General features: G+C 41.7%; 1 protein-coding gene and 1 long non-coding RNA gene across 2 annotated transcripts; both read right to left on the bottom strand.

Moving 5' to 3' along the window:
• Nucleotides 1-8: 8 nt before the first annotated feature.
• On the bottom strand, nucleotides 9-12,788 carry LOC144251109 (uncharacterized). Its single transcript, XR_013342632.1, has 4 exons — nucleotides 12,694-12,788; nucleotides 1,070-1,196; nucleotides 658-718; nucleotides 9-91 (listed from the first exon to the last, which is right to left on the bottom strand). It is a non-coding gene; the product is annotated as an uncharacterized LOC144251109 (long non-coding RNA).
• Nucleotides 12,789-18,216: 5,428 nt separating this feature from the next.
• Nucleotides 18,217-24,812, bottom strand: LOC144251134 (uncharacterized). The gene is made up of 6 exons (XM_077794229.1): nucleotides 24,795-24,812; nucleotides 21,272-21,398; nucleotides 21,033-21,088; nucleotides 20,995-20,997; nucleotides 18,759-19,686; nucleotides 18,217-18,674 (listed from the first exon to the last, which is right to left on the bottom strand). Exons 1-6 carry the CDS (start codon nucleotides 24,810-24,812, stop codon nucleotides 18,217-18,219), a joined length of 1,590 nt encoding a protein of 529 aa, XP_077650355.1.
• Nucleotides 24,813-25,520: the final 708 nt, after the last annotated feature.

Here is a 25,520-nt window from a genome sequence, read left to right as displayed (position 1 = left end):
GATGGATTGCCTGTAGTGTTTAAATTCATATGGCTTCTCTTCACATTCCTCGTGCTTGTAGCATTTGTGTCCAGTGTGACATGTGATGTGCCTATGAAGGAATGAAAGGCATATGAAGTCTTTGGCACTCATATAACAATCACATGAATTTACTCTATTAAAATTTTTCTTTGTCCAGTTAAGACCTGGAATTTCATTGAAACTTTTCCCAAACTATCTTCTTGGCCGTTGAAGTTTACCACATGTCTTCTTTGAAGAATGACCAGCACATTGTCAATGCTTGATTCATTCATGATTTTATACTTATTTATAGGTCCTAGGCTTACATTACTACCAACATCAGGTAAAGGCTAGGTTTTCCCATGTGTTCAAATTGCCTGAAAATCAAGAGATTGAAAGGAAACAATCCTTTGCAATGCAGCCGCTCTATGGTGATTATCCAAATAGTAATATTCACATGCAATTTCATATACTTTTGCCATGCCAAGTGCTTGGAAAAGACTGAATATCTGTTAGAGTTAAGTATATATTTCTGGAAAAAAAATCTTATAAGAATAAATACATTTCAAATTGTGCATACTTCTTGAGTTGGTCTGTTTTAAAAATTATATGACATTCTCAGATTCTCTCAAGTACTCCTCTTGTGGGTACAATTACCTTAGAATGATCTCAGAATTTTTGATCTCATCTTCAATGTTCTTTTCATCCAATTTTTTTCCTAAAATGATAAACCAGAACAATCTTTTTTTTTAATTCTTTTTTTTAAAGAAAGAGAGAGAGAATTTTTTTAATATTTATTCTTTAGTTATCGGTGGACACAACATCTTTGTTTGTATGTGGTGCTGAGGATCGAACCCGGGCTGCACGCATGCCAGGCGAGCGCGTTACCGCTTGAGCCACATCCCCAGCCCAACCAGAACAATCTTTATGAAGTTTTAGAAGACAAAAATGATTTACCAAATTGTAGATGTCTTTTATGCTGCAATAATTCAACAATGTATTCCCTTTTCATGTTCTATATAAATGACCAAAATATACATTTGATTAATTAAAAAAACATCATTATTACCTATAAAAGCCAGGTTTCTGAGGACTTCCAGCATCACATCTCTGTAAAGGTTCTTCTGTGAAGGATCCAGCAATGCCCACTCCTCCTGGGTGAAGTTCACAGCCACATCCTCAAAGGTCACTGAGATCTAAAATATCCCACAAATGTTTACTGGAGGTCAGGAGAGATTGACAGCAGAAGAAATATGTACTCAACATGCTTGATGTCCAGAGGATTCTATGAATTTCTGGTTTGGAAATTCCATGATTTGGTCCATAAAATCCTTCCTGCACTCAATTCCTCACACACATTTTAACACTAGAATTGGACCACTCAGAAGGAAACTAACTGTTTACTTCCTTCCCTTGGTGAGTTGACAGGAAGTAAGACAGAATCCTTGGTCACTTTGTTGGTTACACCTCTATTACATGTCCTAACAGCCTCCTCTGCAGTGGATACCTAATATTAGCATCCCCAATAGTACTTATCCTTAGGAAAGAAAGCTGAGTATGAAATTGTTGCAATCATAGAACTCAGCAATTTAGAGAGATTCTGCCAACCACAGTGGGTCACTGTGCCTACACTCTTAATATAGACAACACTGCACTCGCTGATCTCTTGATTCTTTCTGAAAGTCTATTGGTCCTTCTTTAAGGAAATGCCTAGAACAGTCCCCACCCAAGACTTCTGAGCATGGATCATAAAGAACATTCCCCTACAGACAGCATACAGACAAATTGACGCTCGAGTTGCCACAATTTGTGAACTGGGGATTGCGTTCATCTTGTGGGATTACACAAAGAGAACAACTATATATTTGCAGGTGCATTTCTTCATAACAAAATTAACAAAATAGAAAACACGCACAATGATTAATAAACACAAGCATTTGATGATTTCTCAAGGTTACTGTCAAAGCAGAATGAGGTAAGTTGAAAGATGGAACATGTCTTACATATAACTCAATGACCCAAAGATGTCACCTTGTCCAAACAACAACATTGCAAAGTTTTATAAGTCTCAAAACATTTTTCTTAATGAACAGCAGACAAGAATATCTAAATCTCTGGGCTGGGGATGTGGCTCAAGCGGTAGCACGCTCGCCTGGCATGCGTGCGGCCCGGGTTCGATCCTCAGCACCACATACCAACAAAGATGTTGTGTCCACTGAGAACTGAAATAAATAAATTAATATTAAAAAAAAAGAATATCTAAATCTCATAGCAGCAGTAAATGTGCAAGGATTGTCAATAACCTACTGAAAAGCAATCACTTCACTACCATAAGGTCATGTTCCACATAGCCATGTTCCATTCAAGGACACTTTGGTCAAGATTGGGCCACATATGCACTGGTGTCTGTTGTGAAAGAATTTTCTCCTGCCTGTAATGATGGTGGTGCAAACAAACCTGAGAAAGAAGCAATGTTGCAACCCAGAATCCTCATCTATCTAACACAGTTTGGGTGTGAAACAGGCCACTCCATGTACAATCATAACAATACTATGATGTCTGCTCCATGATGGAACAGCCAAAAAATCACCTACCAGAAAGTGCCCCTGCCACTGACATACAACCATTTTCAAGGACTTAAAACATGTGATCTCCTAAGCAGCACAGTATCAGCAGAGGTGAGCAAGAGACCATGAGGAAGGCTTCAGTGGGCTGGCCTTCACAGCATGGAAAGATGAGTGAGAGCAGGTGTCTTGGACACAGATCACAATGATGGTCCAGGCAAACTGGAATCTGGGTGGCCAAAGGCACTATATCCTCAATTCCATAGTCAAAAATCCATTTATTATACATTCAATTGTAAAACACTAAAACAGTTTTAATGAGCTTACAAGAAATTTTATTTTGGGGCTGGGGAGGTGGCTCAAGCAGTAGCACGCTCGCCTGGCATGCGTGCGGCCCAGGTTCGATCGTCAGCACCACATACAATCAAAGATGTTGTGTCCGCCAAAAACTAAAAAATAAAAATATATTTTTTAAAAAAAGAAATTTTATTTTAGTTATTTATTTGTGGTGAGAAACATTTAGAAAAAAAATAAGCAGGGATTCAACACAGGGCACTTAATGACTGAGCCACATCCCCAGCACATATGCCATTTTGACACAGTACTCAAAAACTTCCTCAGGGCCTTGTGAGAGGCTGAGGGTAGCATTTAAATTTATAATTCTTCTGCCTCATCCTCCAAGGGTGCTAGGAATACAATCATGCACCATTGCACCTGTGGAAATGTAGTTTTGTAGAAGAACATGTTATACAATCCCCTAATGAATAGAAGAAAGAAAAAAATTCAACACTCAGAGCAAAATGACACAACAGGGAGCCTGGAATCATCTCAGTACAGCCATGAAATAGAACAGAAGTGGAAACCAAGCCAAACCATCAGAACAACAATGTCATCATGCCCCAAAGCCCTGAAAGTTTCCCAACAGCTCCGTGAAGCAGTCATATGGAAGAGTGCAGTGCTGCAACCATGGTTTGACCTTCATGATCCCTTCAGCCTGACCCTCTATGACTCCAGACTACACACAGCACATCTTCTTCTGTTTGGGGCAATTCATACTAAAATCACCATGAAAATGTATATTTTTTAAATATTTTGTTTTTTAACTGTAATTGAACTCAATGCATTTATTTATTCATTTATTTATTTTTCAATGTGGTACTGAGGATTGAACCCATGGCCTCACATGTACTCGGTGAGTGTTCTACCACTGAGCCACAACCCCAGCTCAACCATGGAAATATATTAACACCTAAAACCAACTCTCACTCTTCTACATCAGAAGTAATCACTATAAAAAAAAAGGCAGAAATTCCTTAAAAGGATCTAAGTAAACAAACAGCCTGCAAATAGCAAGAAAGCAAACTATTGTCTACCCACTCAACCATCACCTAAAATTTGACCAAGAAAGCTTCCGAGAGTTTTTTAAATCAGGTTTTAAAAACACCCAGGTATAGGAAGCTGAGGCAGGACATTTTCAAGTTCAATGCCAGCTTTAGAAACTTAGTTAGGCCCTAAGCAGGTTGGCAAAATCCTGAATGAAAGTTAACAAAAATAAAAGTTAAGGGGGAAGGTGCTGCGGATTTGGTTCAGTGGTTAAGCACCCGAGCATTTACTCCACAGTATGCCCCCCCCAAAATTAAACCACAGAGATATACTGATGAAAGAAGGAAGTTCACACAGACTAGGAGGAAACATTAAAAAGAGGACCATGAGCCACATGCTCAGCACTGGATGCTCTCCAGGTGGGAATCTGCAGAGCAATGACATAGCAGAGTTTTAATAGCACCACTGTGTGTTAAAGCACAGGCCCCAGCACAACTACTCACAAAAACCAGACAAGTGAGGTTTTGCTGTTTCTACTGTTATTCTCTAGTTTCTGGTATACAGAAAAATGAGGCCAAGGGACACTGAGATCTGGCATCAACAGTTTATTAGTGGCACTACAGCCCAGAAAAATAATTCCCAAAGTGTGAGCCCAGAGAACATCAGAGCTTTTACTTTTATACATAAACAAGCTTTGAGGACATCAAGAAAGAAAATTGGGGCAATATATTGGAGAGTGAATTTTTTATTTCTTATATGGGAACAAGCTTGCCAATGGCCTAAAGACTCATACACATTTGGGACTTTTACTATGCTCAACCTGAAGAGGGATTGTTCTTTCTCTGCTACTTTGTTGGCAGCATCTGCTACTGCATTATAGGTACCTGCAGCTGTTGCCAGTCCTCATGGTGAAATGTCAGAGACCACAGCTGGTGGGTGTCAGTCTGCAAAACCACAGCCTATCAGCTCTGAAACGGCTACAGTTTTCACTTTGTTGGATGATCTAGCATTCAGGGAAATTTTTCAAAGGAGCTGAATACAAAATAATTTGCTAAACATAGCTCAGACACCTAGTCTCTAGGCAAAGGCATGAAGCCTTCAACAAACAGAAACCACAGAATAGGAAAAAAGGAAGAAACACATTTTCTTTTTTTTTATTTTTTAGTTGTTGATGGAACCTTTTTCAGATGTATGTGTGTTGAGAATCAAACCCAGTGCCTCATGCAGGCTAGGCAAGCACTCTACCACTGAGCCACAACCCCAGCCCCAAGAAACATATTTCATTAACTTAAAAAAATATATACAAAGAATACTGAGGAACAGCAAAACATAACTCGTGAATGGAAACTAACAGACGTGAGATTGACCATGCCTGTGTAAGATAAGACTCCAGAATCCCTGGGATAAATAATTTTTCTATTCATTTATTCATTTGTTTATATTTTGTACCAAGGATTGAACCAAAGGGTGCATAACAAATAAGCCACATTCACTGCCCTATTTTATTTTTAATTATTTCTATTTTTGAGAGAATTTCTCTAAGTTGTTCAGTGCCTAACTTGATGAACCTTCCTTTGAAGTTGTGATCCTCCTGCCTATGAGTCCTGAACTGCTAGGATTAAAAGGATGTGGGGGGCCCTAGGCTGAATTTTCAAGTAACTGTCTTGAATTATTAGTATGCATGCACCTGAAAAAAAGTCAAAATACATCAGGCAGAGACATACAAAACTCCCCAGGACAATGAAGAATAAACTGCTACATTGGGAGACCTCACCACAACACTGCTGGGTCTGTGATCATGTAGCAGAGCAACAGACAGGAGGGCTTCCCTGGCCATTAGTCAACGTGAAACACACAGCCTTCTCAGGATCACAGTACCACCACCCAGAACAGGCCACATTCTGAGCCATAAGCCTCACCTCAACAAGTATGCAATGCCAGTGAAATCCCAAGTAGGCTCAAAGAACATGGGAGTTAAAGCAGAAATCAGATCAGAAGCAGCTGGAAAACCTCTAAGCAATGGGAGATGCAACACAGGGCTCTAAACAAACACAGGAGGAAGAGGTGACTTAAGGGCAAATGTGACCAGGTTGAGAAAAATGAAATATAAAAGTCCAACATGAAAAAACAGCACAGATGGTGCACTGGGGGTCTCTACAGCATCCAAAGCACATTCCAGAAAAGAAGAGATAAAAGCAATCATTGACCCTTGTACTTAAGGAAAGGAGAGAAAAAAGAGCAAGGTAAGTATTCATTAAGCACAGGCGGGTAAGAGGGGGTGTTGGTGAAACCACAATCAAGAAATCAGCAGGGGCTGGTGCTGAGCTGTAGCTCACTCTCCTTGCATGTGTGAGGTAGTGGGTTTCATTCTCAGCACTACATATAAATAAATAAAGATCTATGAACAATTTTGAAAAAACAATCATTAAAAAAGAGAAATCAGCAGTCAACAAAACCAAGTTCTGCATGAATATCTCCATCTCTGACAAACTTATATGTGGCTAAGGAAACAGAGGACAGGAGTGAGGTTATGGCTCAGTGTAGAGAGCTTGCCTAGCACCAGTGAGACACTGGTTGAATCCATACCAGCACATCAAAGTAAATAAATAGAAGAAAGGTATGAGAAATACAATAACATTAAACAAATAAGAAATCCAAAGACACAGAAACTACCCATTAGAGTTAAAATAGCCACCATTACCATCCATGGGCTCTTCAAAAATATCATAAACATGCACTTGACACAAATCTGATAACTTAGAGAAAGTGGCCCAATAATTTTAGAGAGACCATCTCCTACAACATACACAGAAGGACAAATACACAAAACAGATGAGCCTGTGCCTACTGAAGAAACTGACTCAATAACTGATTACCATCAAAAAAGTGAAATGTAGGAATTTTAGACATCCTACAGGCTGCCAACAGACACTCCAGAACTGCCACCAATTTTCTACATTTGTTTTGAGAATGCAGAAGCAAAGGAAACACCTTCTAATTCCTTTGGAGGCATATGTTACATTATTATCAAAATTAACTTGATAAAATGAGGAAGCTATGAAATACTCTCATGACCATAAATGCAAAATACCTCCACAAACATTACTTAACCGAATCTAAAAATAAATAAAAAGAATTGCATACCAAGTACAAGATGTTGAAAACACTAGAGACTATAAGCTAAAGAGAAGAGGTGTATGATACTATGGGTGATGGTTCACTGGAATGTTCACTTTGATGGAATTAAGAGACACTAATGATTAATAGACTACTGGGTACATCCATGAGGTTGTGTCTAGGAGTGATTGGCATGTGGAATAGCAAACTAGAAAACCTCCCTAAGTGTGGGTAATGTCATCCAAATAGGATGGTGGCTTGCATGGAATAAAAGTTGCAAGAACAGGGTAGCAGCTGCAGATGCAAGCTGGATTCTACACAGATGGGTTTTCCACTGCTGCTGTGATTGCCTGAGGATATCAACTTTGCCTTCTTTACTTTTCCAAAGCTGATTCTGCCAGTGATTCTCCAGGGAGTTTCCAGAAGCATTAGATCTCAGACTAGGGTAGCACCATTGATCTCTCTTGTTCAGAGGCTTCAGCATCTTGGGCTGCACAGCTACTACTTCTCCAGCTCCCCAGCCAGCAGACTTCCACAGAGGACTCCCCAGCTTCTAGTCACCTATGACAATCCTCTATTTGTATTCATTCTTCTTGTTTATTCTGTTTCAATGGAGAACCCTAACTACTGTACTATATAAGACTACAATTGCTCTGAAAAATAAATTCAATAAAAAATGAATCAACTACCACAACATGGAAGATTCACAAATATATATATATAGAAGAAACAATATTACATACTGAATACCTTTTCCATAATAATGCAAGAGTAAAGGAAAGAGGAAGAGTTATATATGCAAATTTCAAAACTATGAAGAAAAGCAAGGAAACTGATTTTCAATACTGTTTCCATTTTGAGAGAAATAGGTGACTTATCTTTAAAAGTCATTATAACTCCTGGTTTGGTGGAGTCCACTTAAAATTTTTGCAACTAGAAAAGTCAGGGCAGGAAGATGACAAGACTAAAGCCAGGCTCAGCAATGGAGCAAAACCATCAGAAACACAGTCAGACTTGGTCTTAATCAAAAATTACAATCAGGTAAAGAGGCTGTCACTCAGTGACAGAGCACCTTCCTAGCATGTTTGAGGCACTTGGTTTGAAACTTAGATCCACAAAAAAAAAAAAAATCAATACAATTAAGGTATTCTGTTCATTTACACTATAACAAAGTTAAAAATAATTAAAAATAATAAAAATAAAAAATGCTGGAGATGTGCTCAGTCATCAAATGCCTCTGGGTTAAATCCCTAGGGATACACAAACCCACTATCAAAAAACGCTTTCACAAACTTGAAAGTATTTTTTGAATGACAACAGCATGAGCAAGTCCCTGGCTTAAATCCCACCACTTAATACATAAGCAAATAAATCAATAAAAGACCACTTTCTTGGGCTGGGAAATAGCTCAATAGTAGACCCTGGGTTCAATCTGAAGCAGGGCACAAACACACACACACACACACACACTCACACACACACACACACACTCTCACAAACACACACACACAAAATAAATAAATATATATACATATATATATATAACTCTACTAAATTTCATGTCATGAATGACAAAAAAATGATTACAATAGGAAACGTACAAAATGAGAGGCATAAAATACAATAAAATTAATAGAAAGACAATAGAATTTTTTACCAAGGAGATTAAGGAGACTAAACTTCCCCATGATCTACACTGTCTGAAAATCCCTGAGCATTTTAGAAAATTCTGTGAAATCCAGGGCCAGGTGTGCTGTGCTTCTTGGTGAGCTTAAAAAGAAAAAACCCTACTTCTAATAATGGAAAAAGGAGACCATGTTTAAGATGATTGAAAATCTTGTAGTGATCATAGTGAGTGTAGACAGAGAGAATTCATTTAACTCCCAAATTTCATAAGCTAACAGTCCAGCTCCCAACGTGGTGGTCCAAGGATAAGGAACATTTTTTTTTCTTTTAGATTCCTTGGATTGAACCCAGAGGCAGTTGACCACTGAACCACATCCCCAGTATTTGAAGTCTCACCAAGTTGCAAAGGGTCTCGCTAAGTTGTTAAAGCTGTCCTCAAACTTTCAATCCTTCTGCCTCAGCCTCTGGAGAAGGAAGGAATACTGCTGTGCACCACTGCACCTTGCCATAAATTAGGATGTTTACTAAATGGAAATGTAAGTACGCTTTTTTTCCACTTCTTTTTTCACTCTTTCATCATATTTCATCATATTTAGTGCTGAATAAATAAACTTGGGCCTCAGATAAGTGAGCAGATCATTTCACAGTGATAACCACAGGTGGCTGGTGCTGAGGGAGCAAACATATCAGGCTCAAGAGGCAGGGAAGGTCCCCTTGCCAGCTGGGACATCCTCACACCTGGGCATGCTCACTGAAATACTCCATGATCACTCTCCGGGGAGACCTAGGCCATGACTCCAGGCTATGAAGCTTTTCAGATTTGCACAGCTCTGCACTGGGGTGGCTGGTCCTTATGCTCTGGGAGAGATTTTGCTCTTCCACACTGTGAGAGAATGCAAGGGTTAGGAATCACTGGTGACATGGCCCCTCACCACCAGCATCCACAGGCTGACTGTCCAACTGTCTCCAAGGAATGGGAACAAGGCTTGGGGAAAACAAGATCCCAAGAAGTTAGCTGTCTAGATGAGACTTGTTCCAGGACATTCCTTTGCCCAAAACCTCAGTTTATCTCCCAAGAGACTGTACCTCACAACTTAGTCTGTCCTCTAAGAGGAGCTGACTCAGGGCCTAAAGTTCCTTGAACCATGCAGGGCACAGGACAGCTGTGGGCACATGGTGGCAACCCAGGAAAGGATAGTGGCTGAGAACATAGAACTCTCTGAGGTATCAAAAGAAAACCAGCCTGAGAAATCTGATATTGTGTCTATACCTAAGAAAGATAAAGAGAGAAGCACAGGATTTTCCCAGGTGTGAACTGAAGTTCTCTATGAACTTGCTCTATATCAATGAACCTTCAGACCACGTGACTTTGGGAAACTACAACACCATGAGGATAGTAAAACGGGGTCCTGGATGGATGGCAAAAATTCTCATCTGATATCTTAAGCCCTTTCATAGCCAGTTACCTTAATTTCTATATTAGTCCCAAATTCTCAAAACAAATGCACTTCTCAGAATATATTACCAACCTTACCATATAACCACCATCTTCCAAAGCTAACAATGTACTTAACAGACCTACAGAAGAAACTCCCCCCCCCCGCTTTTCTTCTGTAGCCACTCATCTGATGATCCTACCAATGCAATTGGTTAATGTATTCATACAAAACTTTCTTTTACAAATGATGTTGTCAGCCAAGCACAGTGGGGCACAACTGTAACCCCAGCAGCTTGACTAGGTCAGGAGAACAGCTAAATTCAAAGCCAGCCTCAGCAACTTAGTGAGGCCCTAAGAAACTTAGTGACATCATGTCTGAAAATAAAATATAAAAAGAGCTGCAGATCTGGCTCCATGCTTAAGTACCCCTGGGGTCAATCCCTGGTATTTAAAAAAAAATGTAATCTCTTCCTGGTTAAAACACATACATCATTCAGGATAAGTTGAATCCACATTCCTGTGTATGGTCATTAGTATTTGGGTCAAAATAAACTATTTTCGGGCTGGGGATGAGGCTCAAGTGGTAGCGTGCTCGCCTGGCATGCGTGCGGCCTGGGTTCGATCCTCACCACCACATACAAACAAAGATGTTGTGTCCGCTGAAAACTAAAATAAACTATTTTCCTCAGGTATGGTGGCCAGTGCTTTTAATTCCATCACCTAGAGAAGCTGAGGCAGGAGGATCACAAGTTCCAGGCAAGGCTGGACAACATGGCCAGATCCACTTTGAAAACAAAATTTAAAAGGGCTGGAGATGAAGAGCCTGAGAATAAATCAGACATTTTATCCTATTTGCATATGTGACTACATGACCAGTGTGAATGTACATTAGGTACAACCAGAAAAAGGAGAAGTTACACTCTATTTACGTATAATGTGTCAAAATGCATTTTACTGTCATGTATAAGTAATGGAAACAAAGTAAAATAAATAAATAACTTCTGCCAAAAACAAACAAACAAACAACAAACAAAAAAGGGCTGTGGATGTAAACCAAGATTCAATATCCCTAGTACCAATAACCCACTGCCTTATTTCATTTAAAGTAGCTATGTTATGGGAACACAGCATGTGTCAAGCGACTATTCTTTTCCCTCAAGTATGATACTCAGAAACAGAAAACAAAAGTGTTATTCTTGCCAGGGACAGTGGCACAGGCCTGTAATTCCAGGGACTCAGGAGATTGAGGCAAGAGGATCACAAGTTGGAGGACTGGGCTGGAGATGTGGCTCAAGTGGTAGTGCACTCTCCTGGCATGCGTGGGGCCTGGGTTGGATCCTCAGCACCACATACAAATAAAGATGTGTCTCCCCAAAACTAAAAAAAAAAAAAACATGAATATTAAAATTTCTCTCTCTCTCTCTCCAAAAAAAAAGAAGAAGAAGAAGAAGTTGGAGGGCAGTGTCCCAAGCAACTGGGATACAATCTCATTTTTTCTTTAAATTGGGTGGGGGGGTATGCCTGAGGATTACACTGATAAAGCTTCTGTAGTTTTGAACTTCAATACAAAAACAAAATATTCTTTGCAGTATATCAGTAGAGAAAAAGTGAAAATTAATAGGCTGTGTCCACTTGAAGCACAGGAGGAAGACCAGATATTTATGACGGGAAGTGGAAAAGATGGTGGCATTTTAGAATGCAGCAGGCAACTGCAACTTGAAAGACCTACAGCAGGGCTGGAGATGTGGCTCAGCGGTACCATGCTCCCCTGGCATGAGTGCGGCACGGGTTTGATCCTCAGCACCACATACAAACAAAGATGTTGTGTCCACCGAAAACTAAAAACTAAAATATTTTAAAAAAAATTCTCTCTCTCTTAAAAAAAAAAAAGACCTCCAGCAGCTTTAGGAGTTACTAAACTGGGGGAAGGAAAGTGGATTTGCCATCCTGCTTCCTACACGTTTGGAAGAGTGGGTGCAGGCCACCAGCGGGGAGGGGAGGGGAAGCTGGTAACCTGAGCCGCCCATTCAACAATGGAAGCCAAGGGACAGGGCCCAGGGCCACCTGCCAGCGGGAACTGGGCCTCATGCTCCGCAGCTGACCTCAGGGACAGGATACCCAGCCCAATCCTAGGGCCAGAGAGCAGAAGCCCAGGGCCATCCGCCATGGAGGACTAGGCTGAAACCTCTGCACCAACCTTGGGCACCCAACACCCAGCTCACCCCGGGGGACCAGTGGAAGAGGCTTAGGGTGTGCCACCAGCGAGGTGACTTCAAGATTCTACCATCCAGGGCTGGGGATGTGGCTCAAGCGGTAGCGCACTCGCCTGGCGTGCGTGCGGCCCAGGTTCGATCCTCAGCACCACATACCAACAAAGATGTTGTGTCCGCCGAAAACTAAAAAATAAATATTAAAATTCTCTCTCTCTCTCTCTCTCTCTCTCTCTCTTTAAAAAAAAAAAAAAAAAAAACAAAGATTCTACCATCCAGCCGAACCCCCAGGACCAGGGGACAGAGACCCAGGGCAACCTCCAGAGGTGACTCCGCCAGGCTCTGCAGCTCACTCCTTTGCGGGGCACCAAGGCAGGCGTTGACCATGTCCCTTCAGCCCTCGTCACATACTCACCATTTTTGTCTTTATAGAGGACAAGGTGTTCTCTAGAGGACCTTAAGGCACCAGAGATAGAGGGAGGCACAGGCTGCTCAGAATCACCTAGGCCTTTTGGCAGACCTCGTGGGGCCTGGAAAGGGAGGAGCAGAGTTGGTGAGGAAGAAAAGCCCGCGAGATTTCCAAAGCCGCCCTTCCCCTCTGTTCTGGATCTAATTGGACAGTTCTACCCCAGCATCCCTAATGCGGCGCCTCCAATCAGGCCTCTGCATTGTGATTGACAGCTAAGGTTATCCAATCACTAACCAAAATTGCCTAGAGTGGCAGATCCTTGGCCCCAGCCCTTTTGAGGTGGAGCTTCTTTCCTGGGCTGGGAACTAATCCAGGTGGGAAGCCTTTGCTTGAACTTGGTACAAATGGTAACATCTGGGGTTGAGCTCTGGCTGAGGGAGAGTGCTTTCCCAGCACGGGTGATGCCTTGAGTTTTATCCTCACCACAGAAGCAAACAACAATTTAAAAATATACAAAAATTAGTTACTTAAGGAGTCTAAGGCAGGAGGAGCCCAAGGTCAGGTGAAAATCAACAAATGTTAATGCTGTTTACCATGAGGAGTCCTTGCTTTCCCAAATCCTGCAGAATAACAACAGAGAAGCAGATGGAGAGTGGAAAGTGGAAGGCTTTAATAAGAGAAAGCACAAAAGACTCCCCCAACCGCAGGAAGAAGGGGAACCAAAAGGCAGAATCCCTGGAAGGAGGAGGTATTCTCCCTCATAAACCTAAGGTCTTCTTTTGTCCTCCAACATTTCTGTCCTTTGTTTCCCTTTATTGTGCAGGTGATTGGGCATGAGAGTGGAAAGCCAAAGGGAGGGAATTGGGTGGACTGGTGGGGCAGGGAGGAGAAACCTGGGCAGGAACAGCCTAGGGTGGTTTGATTAGCATCTCCCTGTTTTACTGGGAGCTACTTCATTAACCCTTATTTAGGACTTACCCAAGGCCATGGGGACATGAACACTTCACTTCTCAGGTGTTTTTTTTGGTTTCCCAGGATCAGATCAGATTGCATTTTTTTATTGGGCCTGATATTAGACCCCACTTACCTAGCTACACACACTACAATATTTCAATCTGGCTTCACAAACAGGGAGAGCCTACCTTAAAATAAATTAAAAGGGTTGATGATCTAGCTCAGAGGTCGAGCCCCACAGGGAGTTTTCAACAGAACCTCAAAGAAAAAGATACCTATATACATATATAGTATCAGCTGGTGTGACCTCAGGCAACTTAGCAAGATATAGTCTCAAAATTTTTGAAACAATATTTAAAAATATCATATGTATCATACATATTTGATATGTGAAAATAAATAGAGTTTGACAATTATTTTAGTAATTCTCATCACCTCTGGAATACTTATCTTTTGAGGAATTAGATAGAGCTAAGAAAAACAACAATTGGTGTTGGTGATTTGGCTCAGTGTTCTCTCCCCAGCAGGATGGAGGGGAAGGAGGTGTGGGAGGCAATTCCCTAAGGCTGCAATGCGGGGTTGAAATAAAATGAGCACCTTGTGCTTAATGTCCATGTTCTACATTCCACTATTAGGGAGTTGTTGGAAGCCATCTGACTCTGGTGACCCCACACATCAGGTCATCTCTTTACCCCAAATCCAAACACAAAGGGTTATGATGACAAGCAGAAAAGGAACTTTGATCAGTGAAGCTACACCAGGAAGACAAGGGCACCATGTCCTTCGCCCTCTCTTCAGGGCTGTCTAGGACTCTCGGGTTTTATAAAAAGGGCAGTCAGTCATAGGCATGTGTGTAGAGGGCACACTGTATGTAGGTTTGGTGTCCTCTGTGGCTTCAGGCATCTGTGTGTGTCATAAAATGTCCCTGAACTCATAGTCACCTGACCCCTTGACACACTTCACCCCATTGCACAGGCTGACTGGAATTAACCTCTCAGGAAGGGCCGCCCTCCCTTGTGTTCTCTCCATGTCAGTGGTTCAGAGCCACCAACATTTTCAAGAAAAGCCACCAGCCCACCGGCTACTGCCTGGTAAGCACCATAACCCTAGATGCTGACCCCGGGCTCTCAGCTTCCTGGGTTTCAACTGATAGTAAAACCAGAAAGAAACAATAACCCTGCTCAGCTCTGCCCATAAAGCCTGCATATGAAACCCCACTTGGGCCCCATATGGCCTGTGGCGTTGATACCGCTGGTTAGTGGGGAGAAGTTCTGCTCCGTCACATGTTGAAGTTTGAACATTAGAGAAGCGAGCCCAGGCAAGCACACAAAGCAGGGTTTATTTTTAAAGAGGTAACATAGACTTCTCCCCAGGAGAAAGAGGGAGGCCATAGGTGTTATCCTGGTATTCCCAGAAGCAAGGTGTTTAGCCTTTCTATGAGTCCTAGGCTTCCTGTGTTCTCCATGCCTTTCCCCTTATCTTCTCCTTCCTGCCTTGGTGACTGGGCCCAGGAATGCTTGGTGAGATGGTACTGAAAGACCCCAGCCCAGTTACCTAAGGCCAAGATATGAAATCAAGATACCTGGCATGTCATAAACAGGCTCAGGCTCCGGATGTGCTTTCCACATAACCAGTTGAGAAAGGACAGAGCACCCGCATCCTGGGGCATGCATGAATAAACAGGAACAGATAAGCAGGAACAAAAAGAATGGAATGCAGACCTGGGGTTGTTTAGGAACATAAAGTGAAAAACAACCTTACCCCCTAGGTAAACTATATGCTAGATTTAAAGAAACCAATAAGAAACTGGCTACTTCCCGCCTGCGCGAAACCTGCCCTAAACCCTATAAAAATCTCTGTATCCCCAAGCCCGGTGCGCCAGTTCACCAAAGCTCCAGCTGAGGTTCTGCTGTGCACCCGCAGGCGCCTGTGTCTCAATAAATCACCTCTTGCTTTTGCAGCCAGTGTTTCCGGTGATTCTCCTTGGACAGGGAAACAGAGGGTCTTTCAGTACAAAGGTGACAAACAAGGGGGATAAAGAGGGAAGGGCAGGATGCAGCAGCTAAAGACACACTGACACCCTAAAAGCTGCCTGTAGGGAGGGGCAATCCTGGGACAGGCTACCTTAGCAACAGGAAGGAGCTTGGGCAGGTCCTTGATGAGGGTGGAGCAAGGGCTCTGAAGGGATTAACATTTCTATCCCTCAGGGGACAGTCTGCAACTTGCCAGACTCTCTCAAAATTGGCCTCCTTGATCAGACCTGACTCCATTTACCTGTCTGTAGTGACTGCCTGTCTATTTCTGGCTTCAGTATCTGCCCCTTCCCAGAAAGTGAATACAACTTTATTTTTACTCTTCACTTGAATTGGTGAAGTCTTTCACATCTTGTGCACTGGCCCAAATTCAGTCTACCCAGCAACATTCCCAATGACCATGGGGAGGGGGCCTTATATATAAACAGTCATAATCCCTCAAGTGTGGAATAGTAGCCACATACCGGTCTAGGGCTGAGAACTCAACTCTAGGTGCTCTCCCCCCCACCTCTGCTGGGCATTGAATCCATGGCAGGGGTACAGAATCCCTGAGCTCCATCCCCAGCCCTTTTTCTATTGTGGTAAAAAGAAGTGGGTGGGAGCATAAATATAGTGGTTTTGAGAATATAACTCTGAAACCCTGCCTAATTCCTTCTTAAGATTGGGATCCATCGCATCCAAAACACGTGAAAACTAATTTTTGTTTTAGTATAAATTACTGCAATCTTTAACCTTGCTTGGAATGCCTGCCCATGCCTTGAAGTCACCCATACTTGGCCCTCCCTGACCAGATAAGAACCCTCTCTGAAACCTCAGTGGTACCTCATACATTCTAATGTTGGGATCTGAATTTATTCCCTACCTTGAAATGTTAAGCCATGTAGTTCATTAACCTACTACCTGCCTTTGTATTATGCTTATCCAAATCCTGGTGTCTGTAAGTTCTCAAGACACCCCTCTTTGCAAACTTTTGTGTTATGGAAATGTGTTCCGAGGGCTAGGGATGTGGCTCACACAGTAGCTCGCTCGCCTGGCATGCGTGAGGCATGGGTAAGATGCTCAGCACCACATACAAAAAAAAATGTTGTGTCTGCCGAAAATGAAAATTAAATATTAAAAATTCTCTGTCTCTCTCTCCCTCTGTCTAAAAAATGAGTTGTTGATTTAAAACAAATGTGTTCTGAGACAGCTGGAGTATCTTTAGCCTGGGGTTTGAGGACAGACAGACATGGCCAGCTCATGGGTACATAAATAAAATTTTGATTAAGTTTGATTAAAAATTGGAGTCTGTGTTCTTTTTCTTGTGTTGTGGTTTAACAGTGCCAGTGAAAGGGTAAAGTTTCTAAGCTGCAAAGCCTGAGTTAAAATGTAAAGGACCAGGCATTGTAAACCTGCTTCTAAACTGCAAAGCCTGGGTTAAATTCCTGTAGCTGATAGGACAATATCCGAACTTCCCAGTAAATATTCCTCCTGATCTTCTGGTTGTTTAATAACTTAGGACCCTGAGTAGCCCGGCACATAGGCATTCAAGGCCCAAAACCAATCAGTTTCAATGTGTACCCCGGTTAGGAGTGACCAATCACCCTCGCCCAGCCTGTTCCCTCCAATGAATGTACTAATCAAGTCTAAGAATTATTGTTTGATTTTCCCGCGGGTGTATGGTGATTGGTTAAAGGAGACTATGATGTGTATAAAGTCCCCACCCTCCTCAAAAAGTGTACTTAAGCACTGCTCAACCCTTGCCCTAGGCTCTGGGTCTTTCCCTCTTCCAGAGTGGGCATGAAGCCCCAGCATGCTGAATCAATAAATCCCCTTCTGCCAATAGCATGAGTGGTCTCTTGGTGGTCTCTTTCTCCAAGGCTTTACCGGACCCTTACACCAAGGTCCGGTAAAGCCTTGGAGCTGATGGGATGGAGCAAAGGTGTTGCCACACTGCTTACATTCAGAGGGTTTATTTTTCAATGTGAATGAAATGCCTTTGAAGGCAATAGGGAAAATGGAATGATTTGTGATATTTTTATACATTTAAAGAGTTACTCAGTTGGAAGTGGTGGTGTATGCCTTTAATTCCTGAGACTTGAGAGGCTAATTCTGAAGGATCAGTGTTGGAGGCTAGCCTCAGCACCTTTGGAAGACCCTAAAAATGCAGCAAGTCTCTGTCTCAAAATAAAAAGTAACTGGAATGTAGCTAAGTGGTAGAGCACAACCAGAATAAATGCCCATTCTCTCTCTCTCTGTGTCTCTCTCTCTCTCTTTGTCTCTCTCTCTCTCTCTCTATGTCTCTCGCTCTCACACACACACACACACACACATTTTCAGCAGTGTGAGTACATTCTTGTCTTTGAGAATGACATGAAATATTGATTTACCAGGATTTACATTCAAAGGATTTTTCTCCAGTAACTTCCTACATGTATATGAGTGAAACAGTAATAACAGAAAAGTTTACCAATTGTTCTCATGGATATGATTTCTCTGCAGTATCTGTTCTTTCACGTGTGTGAAGCAGAGAGGATGTGGCAAAAGCTTTTCCACATTGTTGTTATTCATAGCGCTTTTCTCTGGTATGTATTCTTTCATGTTTGTGAAGCGTAGGAGATGCAGCAAAGGCTTTGCCACACTGCTTACATTCATAAGGCTTCTCTCCAGTGTGCATTCTTCCATGAATCTGAAGGTAACTGGATCTAGAAAAGGCTTTGCCACACTGCTTACATTCATAAGGCTTCTGTCCAGTATGAGTTTTTTCATGTGAGTGAAGGTGACTGGATGTAGCAAAGGCTTTGCCACAGTGCTTACATTCATATGGCTTCTCTCCACTGTGCATTCTTCCATGAATCTGAAGGTAACTGGACGTAGCAAAGGCTTTGCCACACTGCTTACAATCATAGGGCTTCGCTCCAGTATGAGTTTTCTCATGTAAGTGAAGGCTAGAGGACTGAGTGAAGGCTTTCCCACACTGCTTACATTCATAGGGCTTCGCTCCAGTATGAGTTCGTTCATGTATCTGAAGGCCAGAGGCAGTAGTGAAGACTTTTCCACATTGTTGACATTCAGAGCATTTCTCTCTAGTATGTCTTCTTCCATGAATTTGAAGGTTACTAGATGTAGAAAAGGCTTTTCCACACTGCTCACATTTATATGGCTTCTCCCCAGTATGAGTTTTTTCATGTGACTGAAGGGAACTGAATGTAGCAAAGGCTTTGCCACACTGCTTACATTCATAGGGCTTTTCTCCAGTATGCATTCTTCCATGAATCTGAAGAGAACTGGATGTAGAAAACGCTTTGCCACACTGCTTACATGCATAGGGCTTCTCTCCAGTATGAGTTTTTTCATGTGTGTGAAGGTTAGTGGACTGAGTGAAGGCTTTGCCACACTGCTTACATGCATAGGGCTTCTCTCCACTGTGCATTCTTCCATGAATCTGAAGGTAACTGGATCTAGAAAAGGCTTTGCCACACTGCTTACATTCATAGGGCTTTTCTCCAGTATGAATTCTTCCATGAATCTGAAGAGAACTGGATGTAGAAAACGCTTTGCCACACTGCTTACATGCATAGGGCTTCTCTCCAGTATGAGTTTTTTCATGTGTGTGAAGGTTAGTGGACTGAGTGAAGGCTTTGCCACACTGCTTACATGCATAGGGCTTCTCTCCACTGTGCATTCTTCCATGAATCTGAAGGTAACTGGATCTAGAAAAGGCTTTGCCACACTGCTTACATTCATAGGGCTTTTCTCCAGTATGCATTCTTCCATGAATCTGAAGAGAACTGGATGTAGAAAACGCGTTGCCACACTGCTTACATGCATAGGGCTTCTTTCCAGTATGAGTTTTTTCATGTGTGTTAAGGTTAGTGTACTGAGTGAAGGCTTTGCCACACTGCTTACATGCATAGGGCTTCTCTCCAGTATGTGTTTTTTCATGTGAGTGAAGGTTAGAGGACTGAGTGAAGGCTTTCCCACACTGCTTACATTCATAAGGCTTCTCTCCAGTATGAGTTCGTTCATGTATCTGAAGGCCAGAGGCAATAGCAAAGGCTTTTCCACATTGGTGACATTCATAGAGCTTTTCTCTGGTATGTATTCTTTCATGTATATGAAGCTGATGAGATGTAGCAAAGGCTTTGCCACACTGCTTACATTCATAGGGCTTCTCTCCAATATGAATTTTTTCATGTGAGTGAAGGCCAGAGGACTGAGTGAAGGCTTTGCCACACTGCTTACATTTATAGGGCTTCTCTCCAGTGTGCATTCTCTGATGGATTCTAAGTAAACTGGGGTAAACAAAGTCTTTCCCACATACCTTACATTTGAAACCTTCATTCCCCATGTGTGTGATCCTGTGCCTTTGAAGACTTGTGTATGAAATACAGGTCTGACCACCTCGTTTACATTCATACACTTTCTCTCCAGCATGAGTTCTTTCATGTCTTCTTAATAAAGAGGAGAAACAAAAGGCTTTCCCACATACCTCACATTGAAAACGTTTACGTTCACTGTGTGTTCTCATGTGTCTTGCAACACCCGTGGGAGAAGACGAGGCTTCACTACTTTGTTGATATTCATAGGGTTGCAACCCAGTATGAGTATCTTTATGCCTTTGAATGTCACTGGAATGATGGATGACTTTCCCACGTACTGTACATTTAAAAGGTCCATCTCCAGTTTGTATTAACATTTGTGTGTGAACATTTTTGGGAGAAACCAGAGATGTCTTATATTGTTTAAATTCACATGGCTTCTCTTCACGTTCCTCATGCTTGCAGTATTTGTGTCCAGAGTATGATGTGATCTGCCTATGAAGGAATGAAGGTCATATGAAGTCTTTTGCACACATAATGAAGTCACATGGATTTACTCTATTAAAATTTTTCTTTGTTCAATTAAGAATTGGAATCGATTTGAAGGTTTTCCCACATTATTTTGTGCCTTTGAGTTTACCATATGACTTCTTTAAGGAAGAAGAAGTGACCAGCACATAATCAATGCTTGATTCATTCACAATTTTCTATGTATTGATAGATCTTTACATTACTACCAACATCAGGTAAAGGCTAGGTTTTCTGACTTGTTCAACTTGCTTAAAAATAAGGAGATTGAAAGCAAACTATCCTTTTCAACACAGCTTCTCTATGGTTATTATCCAATCACATATGCGATTTCATATACTTTTTGCATGTCAAATACTTTGAAAAGACGGAATATCTGTTACAGCTAAGAATATACTTCAGGTGAAAAGCACTATAAGAATAAATACTTCTCAAATTATGCATACTTCTTTCGTTGGTTTCCTTTAAATATTACATGACAGTTCTCAGACCCCCTCATGGACTCTTCTTGTGAGGACAGTTACCTTACATTGCTCCCAGAGTTTTCAATCTGAACTTCAGTGGTCTTGTCTTCCCACCTGTTTCCTAACATGAGAGAACAGAACAATCTTTATGAATATTTAGGAGCTAACAATGCTTTGCCAAATGATGCATGCTCTTAATGCTGCAATAATTCAAAAACGGATTCCCTTTTCACCTTCTACATAAATGACCAAAATAAACATGAGTTTTCTCTTTGATTAATTTAAAAAAAAACATCATTATTACCTATAGAAGCCAGGTTTCTGAGGACTTCCAGCATCACATCTCTGTAAAGGTTCTTCTGGGAAGGATCCAGCAAAGCCCACTCCTCCTGGGTGAAGTTCACAGCCACATCCTTAAAGGTCACTGAGATCTAAAATATGCCACCAAATGTATAGTGGAGGCCAGGAGAGATTGACACCATGAGAAACCTGTACTCAACATGCATGGTGTTCACATGATTCCAGGAGGAACCCTAAGGTAAAGGATGAACTTTGGCTTATCATAACATGTTGCTTCATCCATTCTCTTCATCAAATGTTCAACACTGGTTTAGTAGCTAACAAACACTCTACACCAATGCAATATTTTCAGAACAGTGGAGACTATCGGCTGGAGAGAAGGGGTATTCCATACTATGAGTAATGACACATTTAATTGTCATCCTGATTGGATTAAAAGATACTGATAATTAATGAGATTTTGTGTGTGTCCATGAGGGTGTGTCTACAAATGATTGGCATGTGGGATAGTGAGCCAAACTGGCAAACCTTTTTAAGGTAGGCAGCACCATCCAATAGGACTGTGTCTTAGGTGGAACAAAAGTTCAAAGAAGAAGGAAGCAGCAGCAGAGCAAGCTCCTTTCTTCTCCAATAGGTTCTTGTTTGCTACTGCAATGGCCTGAGGGTATCAGACACTCCCTTGTTCACTCTCCCAATGTGAACTCTGCCAGTGATTCTCCAGGGAGTTTCCAGAACCTTTGGTCTGGACTAGGGCAGCATCATTTATCCCTCTTGTTCTGACACTTCAGCCTCTTGGACTCTGCAGCAACTACTCCAAAAACTTTCCAGCTGCAGATGGCCACTGTGGACATCCAGCTTTGGGTCAAGTAGGCCAATCTAATAAGTCCGCTTTTATAATCAAACTTCCTCTTGATGCTGTTCCTCTATAGAAAACTGACTAATAAAGTATATAAGCCAAAAATTGCTCTGAAAAACAAAGTCTAACTAATAAAGAGTAAATAAACTACCAAGCCATGAAGTTTTACAAATATATACATAAGAAATAATAGTATATGCTAATGCCATTTTTATAATAATGCAAGAATAAAGGAAAGAGTCATACGTACAAATTTCAAAACTATGAACAAAAGCAGAGAAACTGATTTTCAATATTATTTCCTTCAGGAAATAAATTGGATGATAAATCTTCAAAAGTCATTCCAGGGGCTGGGGATGTGGCTCAGTGGTAGAGCACTCTACTTGCACGTGCAAGACCCTGGGCTCAATCCTCAGCACCACATAAAAATGATTAACTAAAATAAAGGTATTGTGTCCAACTACAAATAATTTTTTTTTTAAAAAAAGACATTCCAACTGCTGGTGTGGTAGTTTGCACCTGTAAGTTCAGCCACTAGGGAGGTTAAGGCAGAGAAATGGTAAGTTGGAGGCCAGTCTCAGCAACTTAGCAAGATACTCAGAAATTTAGTGAGACTGGTCTTCATCAAGAATAAAAAGGAGGGACTGGGACTGTAACTGAGTGGCAGAGCACATGGTAGCATGTGTGAGGCACTGGGTATAATCCTCAGCACCACAGAAAAATAAACAAAATAAAGGTATTCTGTCCATCCATAACTGTACATATATATATATATATATAAATACATAAGAAGAAGGGCTGAGTACGTGCTCAGTGGTGAATGGGGCTGGGGATGTGGCTCAAGTAGTAGCGCACTCGCCTCGCATGCACAGGGCGCTAGGTTCAAGCCTCAGGACCACATAAAAATAAAATAAAGATGTTATAAAAACCGAAAACTAAAACATCAATTTAAAAAAAAATTACATTGAAGATGGGAGTGATGGTGCACACCTGTATCTAGAGGTTCAGGAGTCTGAGGCACTAGGCGATGCAGCAAGACTCTGTACCAAAACAAAGAATCTAAAAGGGGTTGGTTAAGCACCTCTGGGCTCCATTCCTGATACCAAAAAAAAAACATGAACCTGCCAAGGCCAGACAAGGACAGTGAAAAACTGTCATCCTTTGTCCAATTCATCACCTTGTGAAGCACAGATACTAGTTTTCATGAAACCACATTCATAAACTTATCCACCACTATTTTTGTAGAATTGGACTCAAAATCTGCAGCAATAATGCAAGACAGAGTTTCTCTGTATCTTATGTGGGATTTTGGAATCTAGGACTGCAGTTCAATTTGAAATCACTGAAAAGACAAGATTGAATCTCACAAACATTCTACATAAACTCAGGGGTAGCAAATGGTAAATTAGGTAATTAGGTGTGTTCATTTTTTTTTCTACCCCCCGAAATAAAATCCAGAGACATTTTACTACTGATCCACATCCCCAGTCATTTTTGTATTTTATTTTGAGATGCAGTCTCAGCAGGTTGCAGAAGGCCCAGCTAAGTTGCCAAGGCTGTCCTCAAATTTGCAACACTCCTGTCTCAGTCCCTGGAGCAGGAAGGATCACAGTTGTGCCCCAGTGTACCTGGCTGTAAGCTGGGAATTTTGACAATGAAAATATAACTAGACTTTAAATCCAATTCTTTCTTGCCTCTTAATAATAGTCCACCCCATATGGCTCTGAATAAATAAACCTGGGCCTCAGATAAGTGAGCACATCATTTCAAAGTGATACACAGAAAGCTTTGGTGCTGAGGGAGCACACATGTGTCAGGCTCAAGGGGCAGGGAAGGTCCCTGACACCTGGGACATGCTCCCTCCAGGTCTTGCTCACTGAAAGCCTCCAGGATCACTCTTCAAGAGACCTGGACCATGACTCCAGTCTATGAGGCTTTTCAGGTTTGCACAGCTCTGCACTGGGGTGGGTGGTCCTTATGCTCTGGGAGAGGTTTTGCTCCTTCACACTGTGAGAGACTGAAAAGGCAGGAGTCACTGCTGACCTGGCCCCTCAGCACCAGCATCCACAGGCTGACTGTCTAACTTTCTCCAAAGAATGGGAACATGGCTTGGGGAAAACAAGGTTCCAAGAAGTTAGTGGTCTAGATGAGGCTTGTTCCAGGACATTCCTTAGCCCCAAGACCTCAGCTGATCCCCCAAGAGGCTGTACCTCACAACTTAGGCTGTCCTCTAAGAGGAGCTGACCCAGGGCCTGAAATTCCTTTTACCATGCAGGGCACAGGACAGCTGTGGGCACATGGTGGCAGCCCCAGGAATGGATAGTGGCTGAGAACATAGGACCCTCTGAGGTGTCCAAAGAAAACCTGGCTGAGAAAATCAGATTGTGTCTACACCTTAGGAAGATTAAAAAAAAAAAAAAAAACATGAAAAAACAGAATTTAGGCAGGTGTGAACTGAAGTTCTCTATGAACTTGCTCTATATCAAAGAACCTTTAGACCACTGGACTTTGGGGAACTAGACCACCATGAGGTATAAGACAGGGTTCTGCATCATTGGCAACAATTATCTTGGCCTCTCTAAAGCTCTTTCAAAGCCAATTACCTTAATTTCTGTATTAGTCCTAAATTCTCCAAACAAATGAACTTCACAGAATATATTACTAACCTTACCGGACATATAACCACCATCTTCCAAAGCTAACAATGTAATAACAGACCTACAGAAGAAATTTCCCCTTTTTTACTGTAGCCACCCATCTGATGATCCTACCAATGCACTTGGTTAATTTATTCATGCATAACTTCCTTTTCAAATGTTCTTGTCAGGCATGCTCAGTGGGGCGCAACTATAATCCCAGCAGCTTGAGAGACTGGGTCAGGAGGACTGCTAAATTCAAAGCCAGCCTCAGCAACTTAGTGAAGCCCTAAAAAATGTAGTGAGATCATGACTCAAAATAAAATATAAAAAGGGTTGCTGATACGTTTCAGTGATTAAGTTCCTCTGGGTTCAATCCCTGTTATTAGAAAATGTAATTTTCTAATAACAGGGATTGAACCCAGAGGAACTTAATCATGTAATTAAGATGTAATTTCTTCCAGAATGGGACACATACATCAATCAGGATAAGGTGAATCCATGTTCCTGAGAATGGTCATTAATATTTGGGTTAAAATAAACTATTTTCCTCAGGTATGGTGGCCAGTGCCTTTAATTTCAACAGCTTGAGAAGCTGAGACAGGAGGATCAGAAGTTCCAGGCGAGCCTAGACAACATAGCCAGATCTTGTCTGAAAATAAATTTTAAAAGGGCTGGAGATGAATGACAAGAGAATAAATCAGATATTATTATCCTATTTGACTACATGACCCATGCGAATGGACATTAGGTACAACCAG

This window comes from Urocitellus parryii, chromosome Y, assembly GCF_045843805.1.
Source record: "Urocitellus parryii isolate mUroPar1 chromosome Y, mUroPar1.hap1, whole genome shotgun sequence".
Classification (NCBI taxonomy): Eukaryota; Metazoa; Chordata; class Mammalia; order Rodentia; family Sciuridae; genus Urocitellus; species Urocitellus parryii.
The sequence above is the reverse complement of the archived record's forward strand: the minus strand, read 5'-3'. Positions and strand labels throughout refer to the sequence as shown.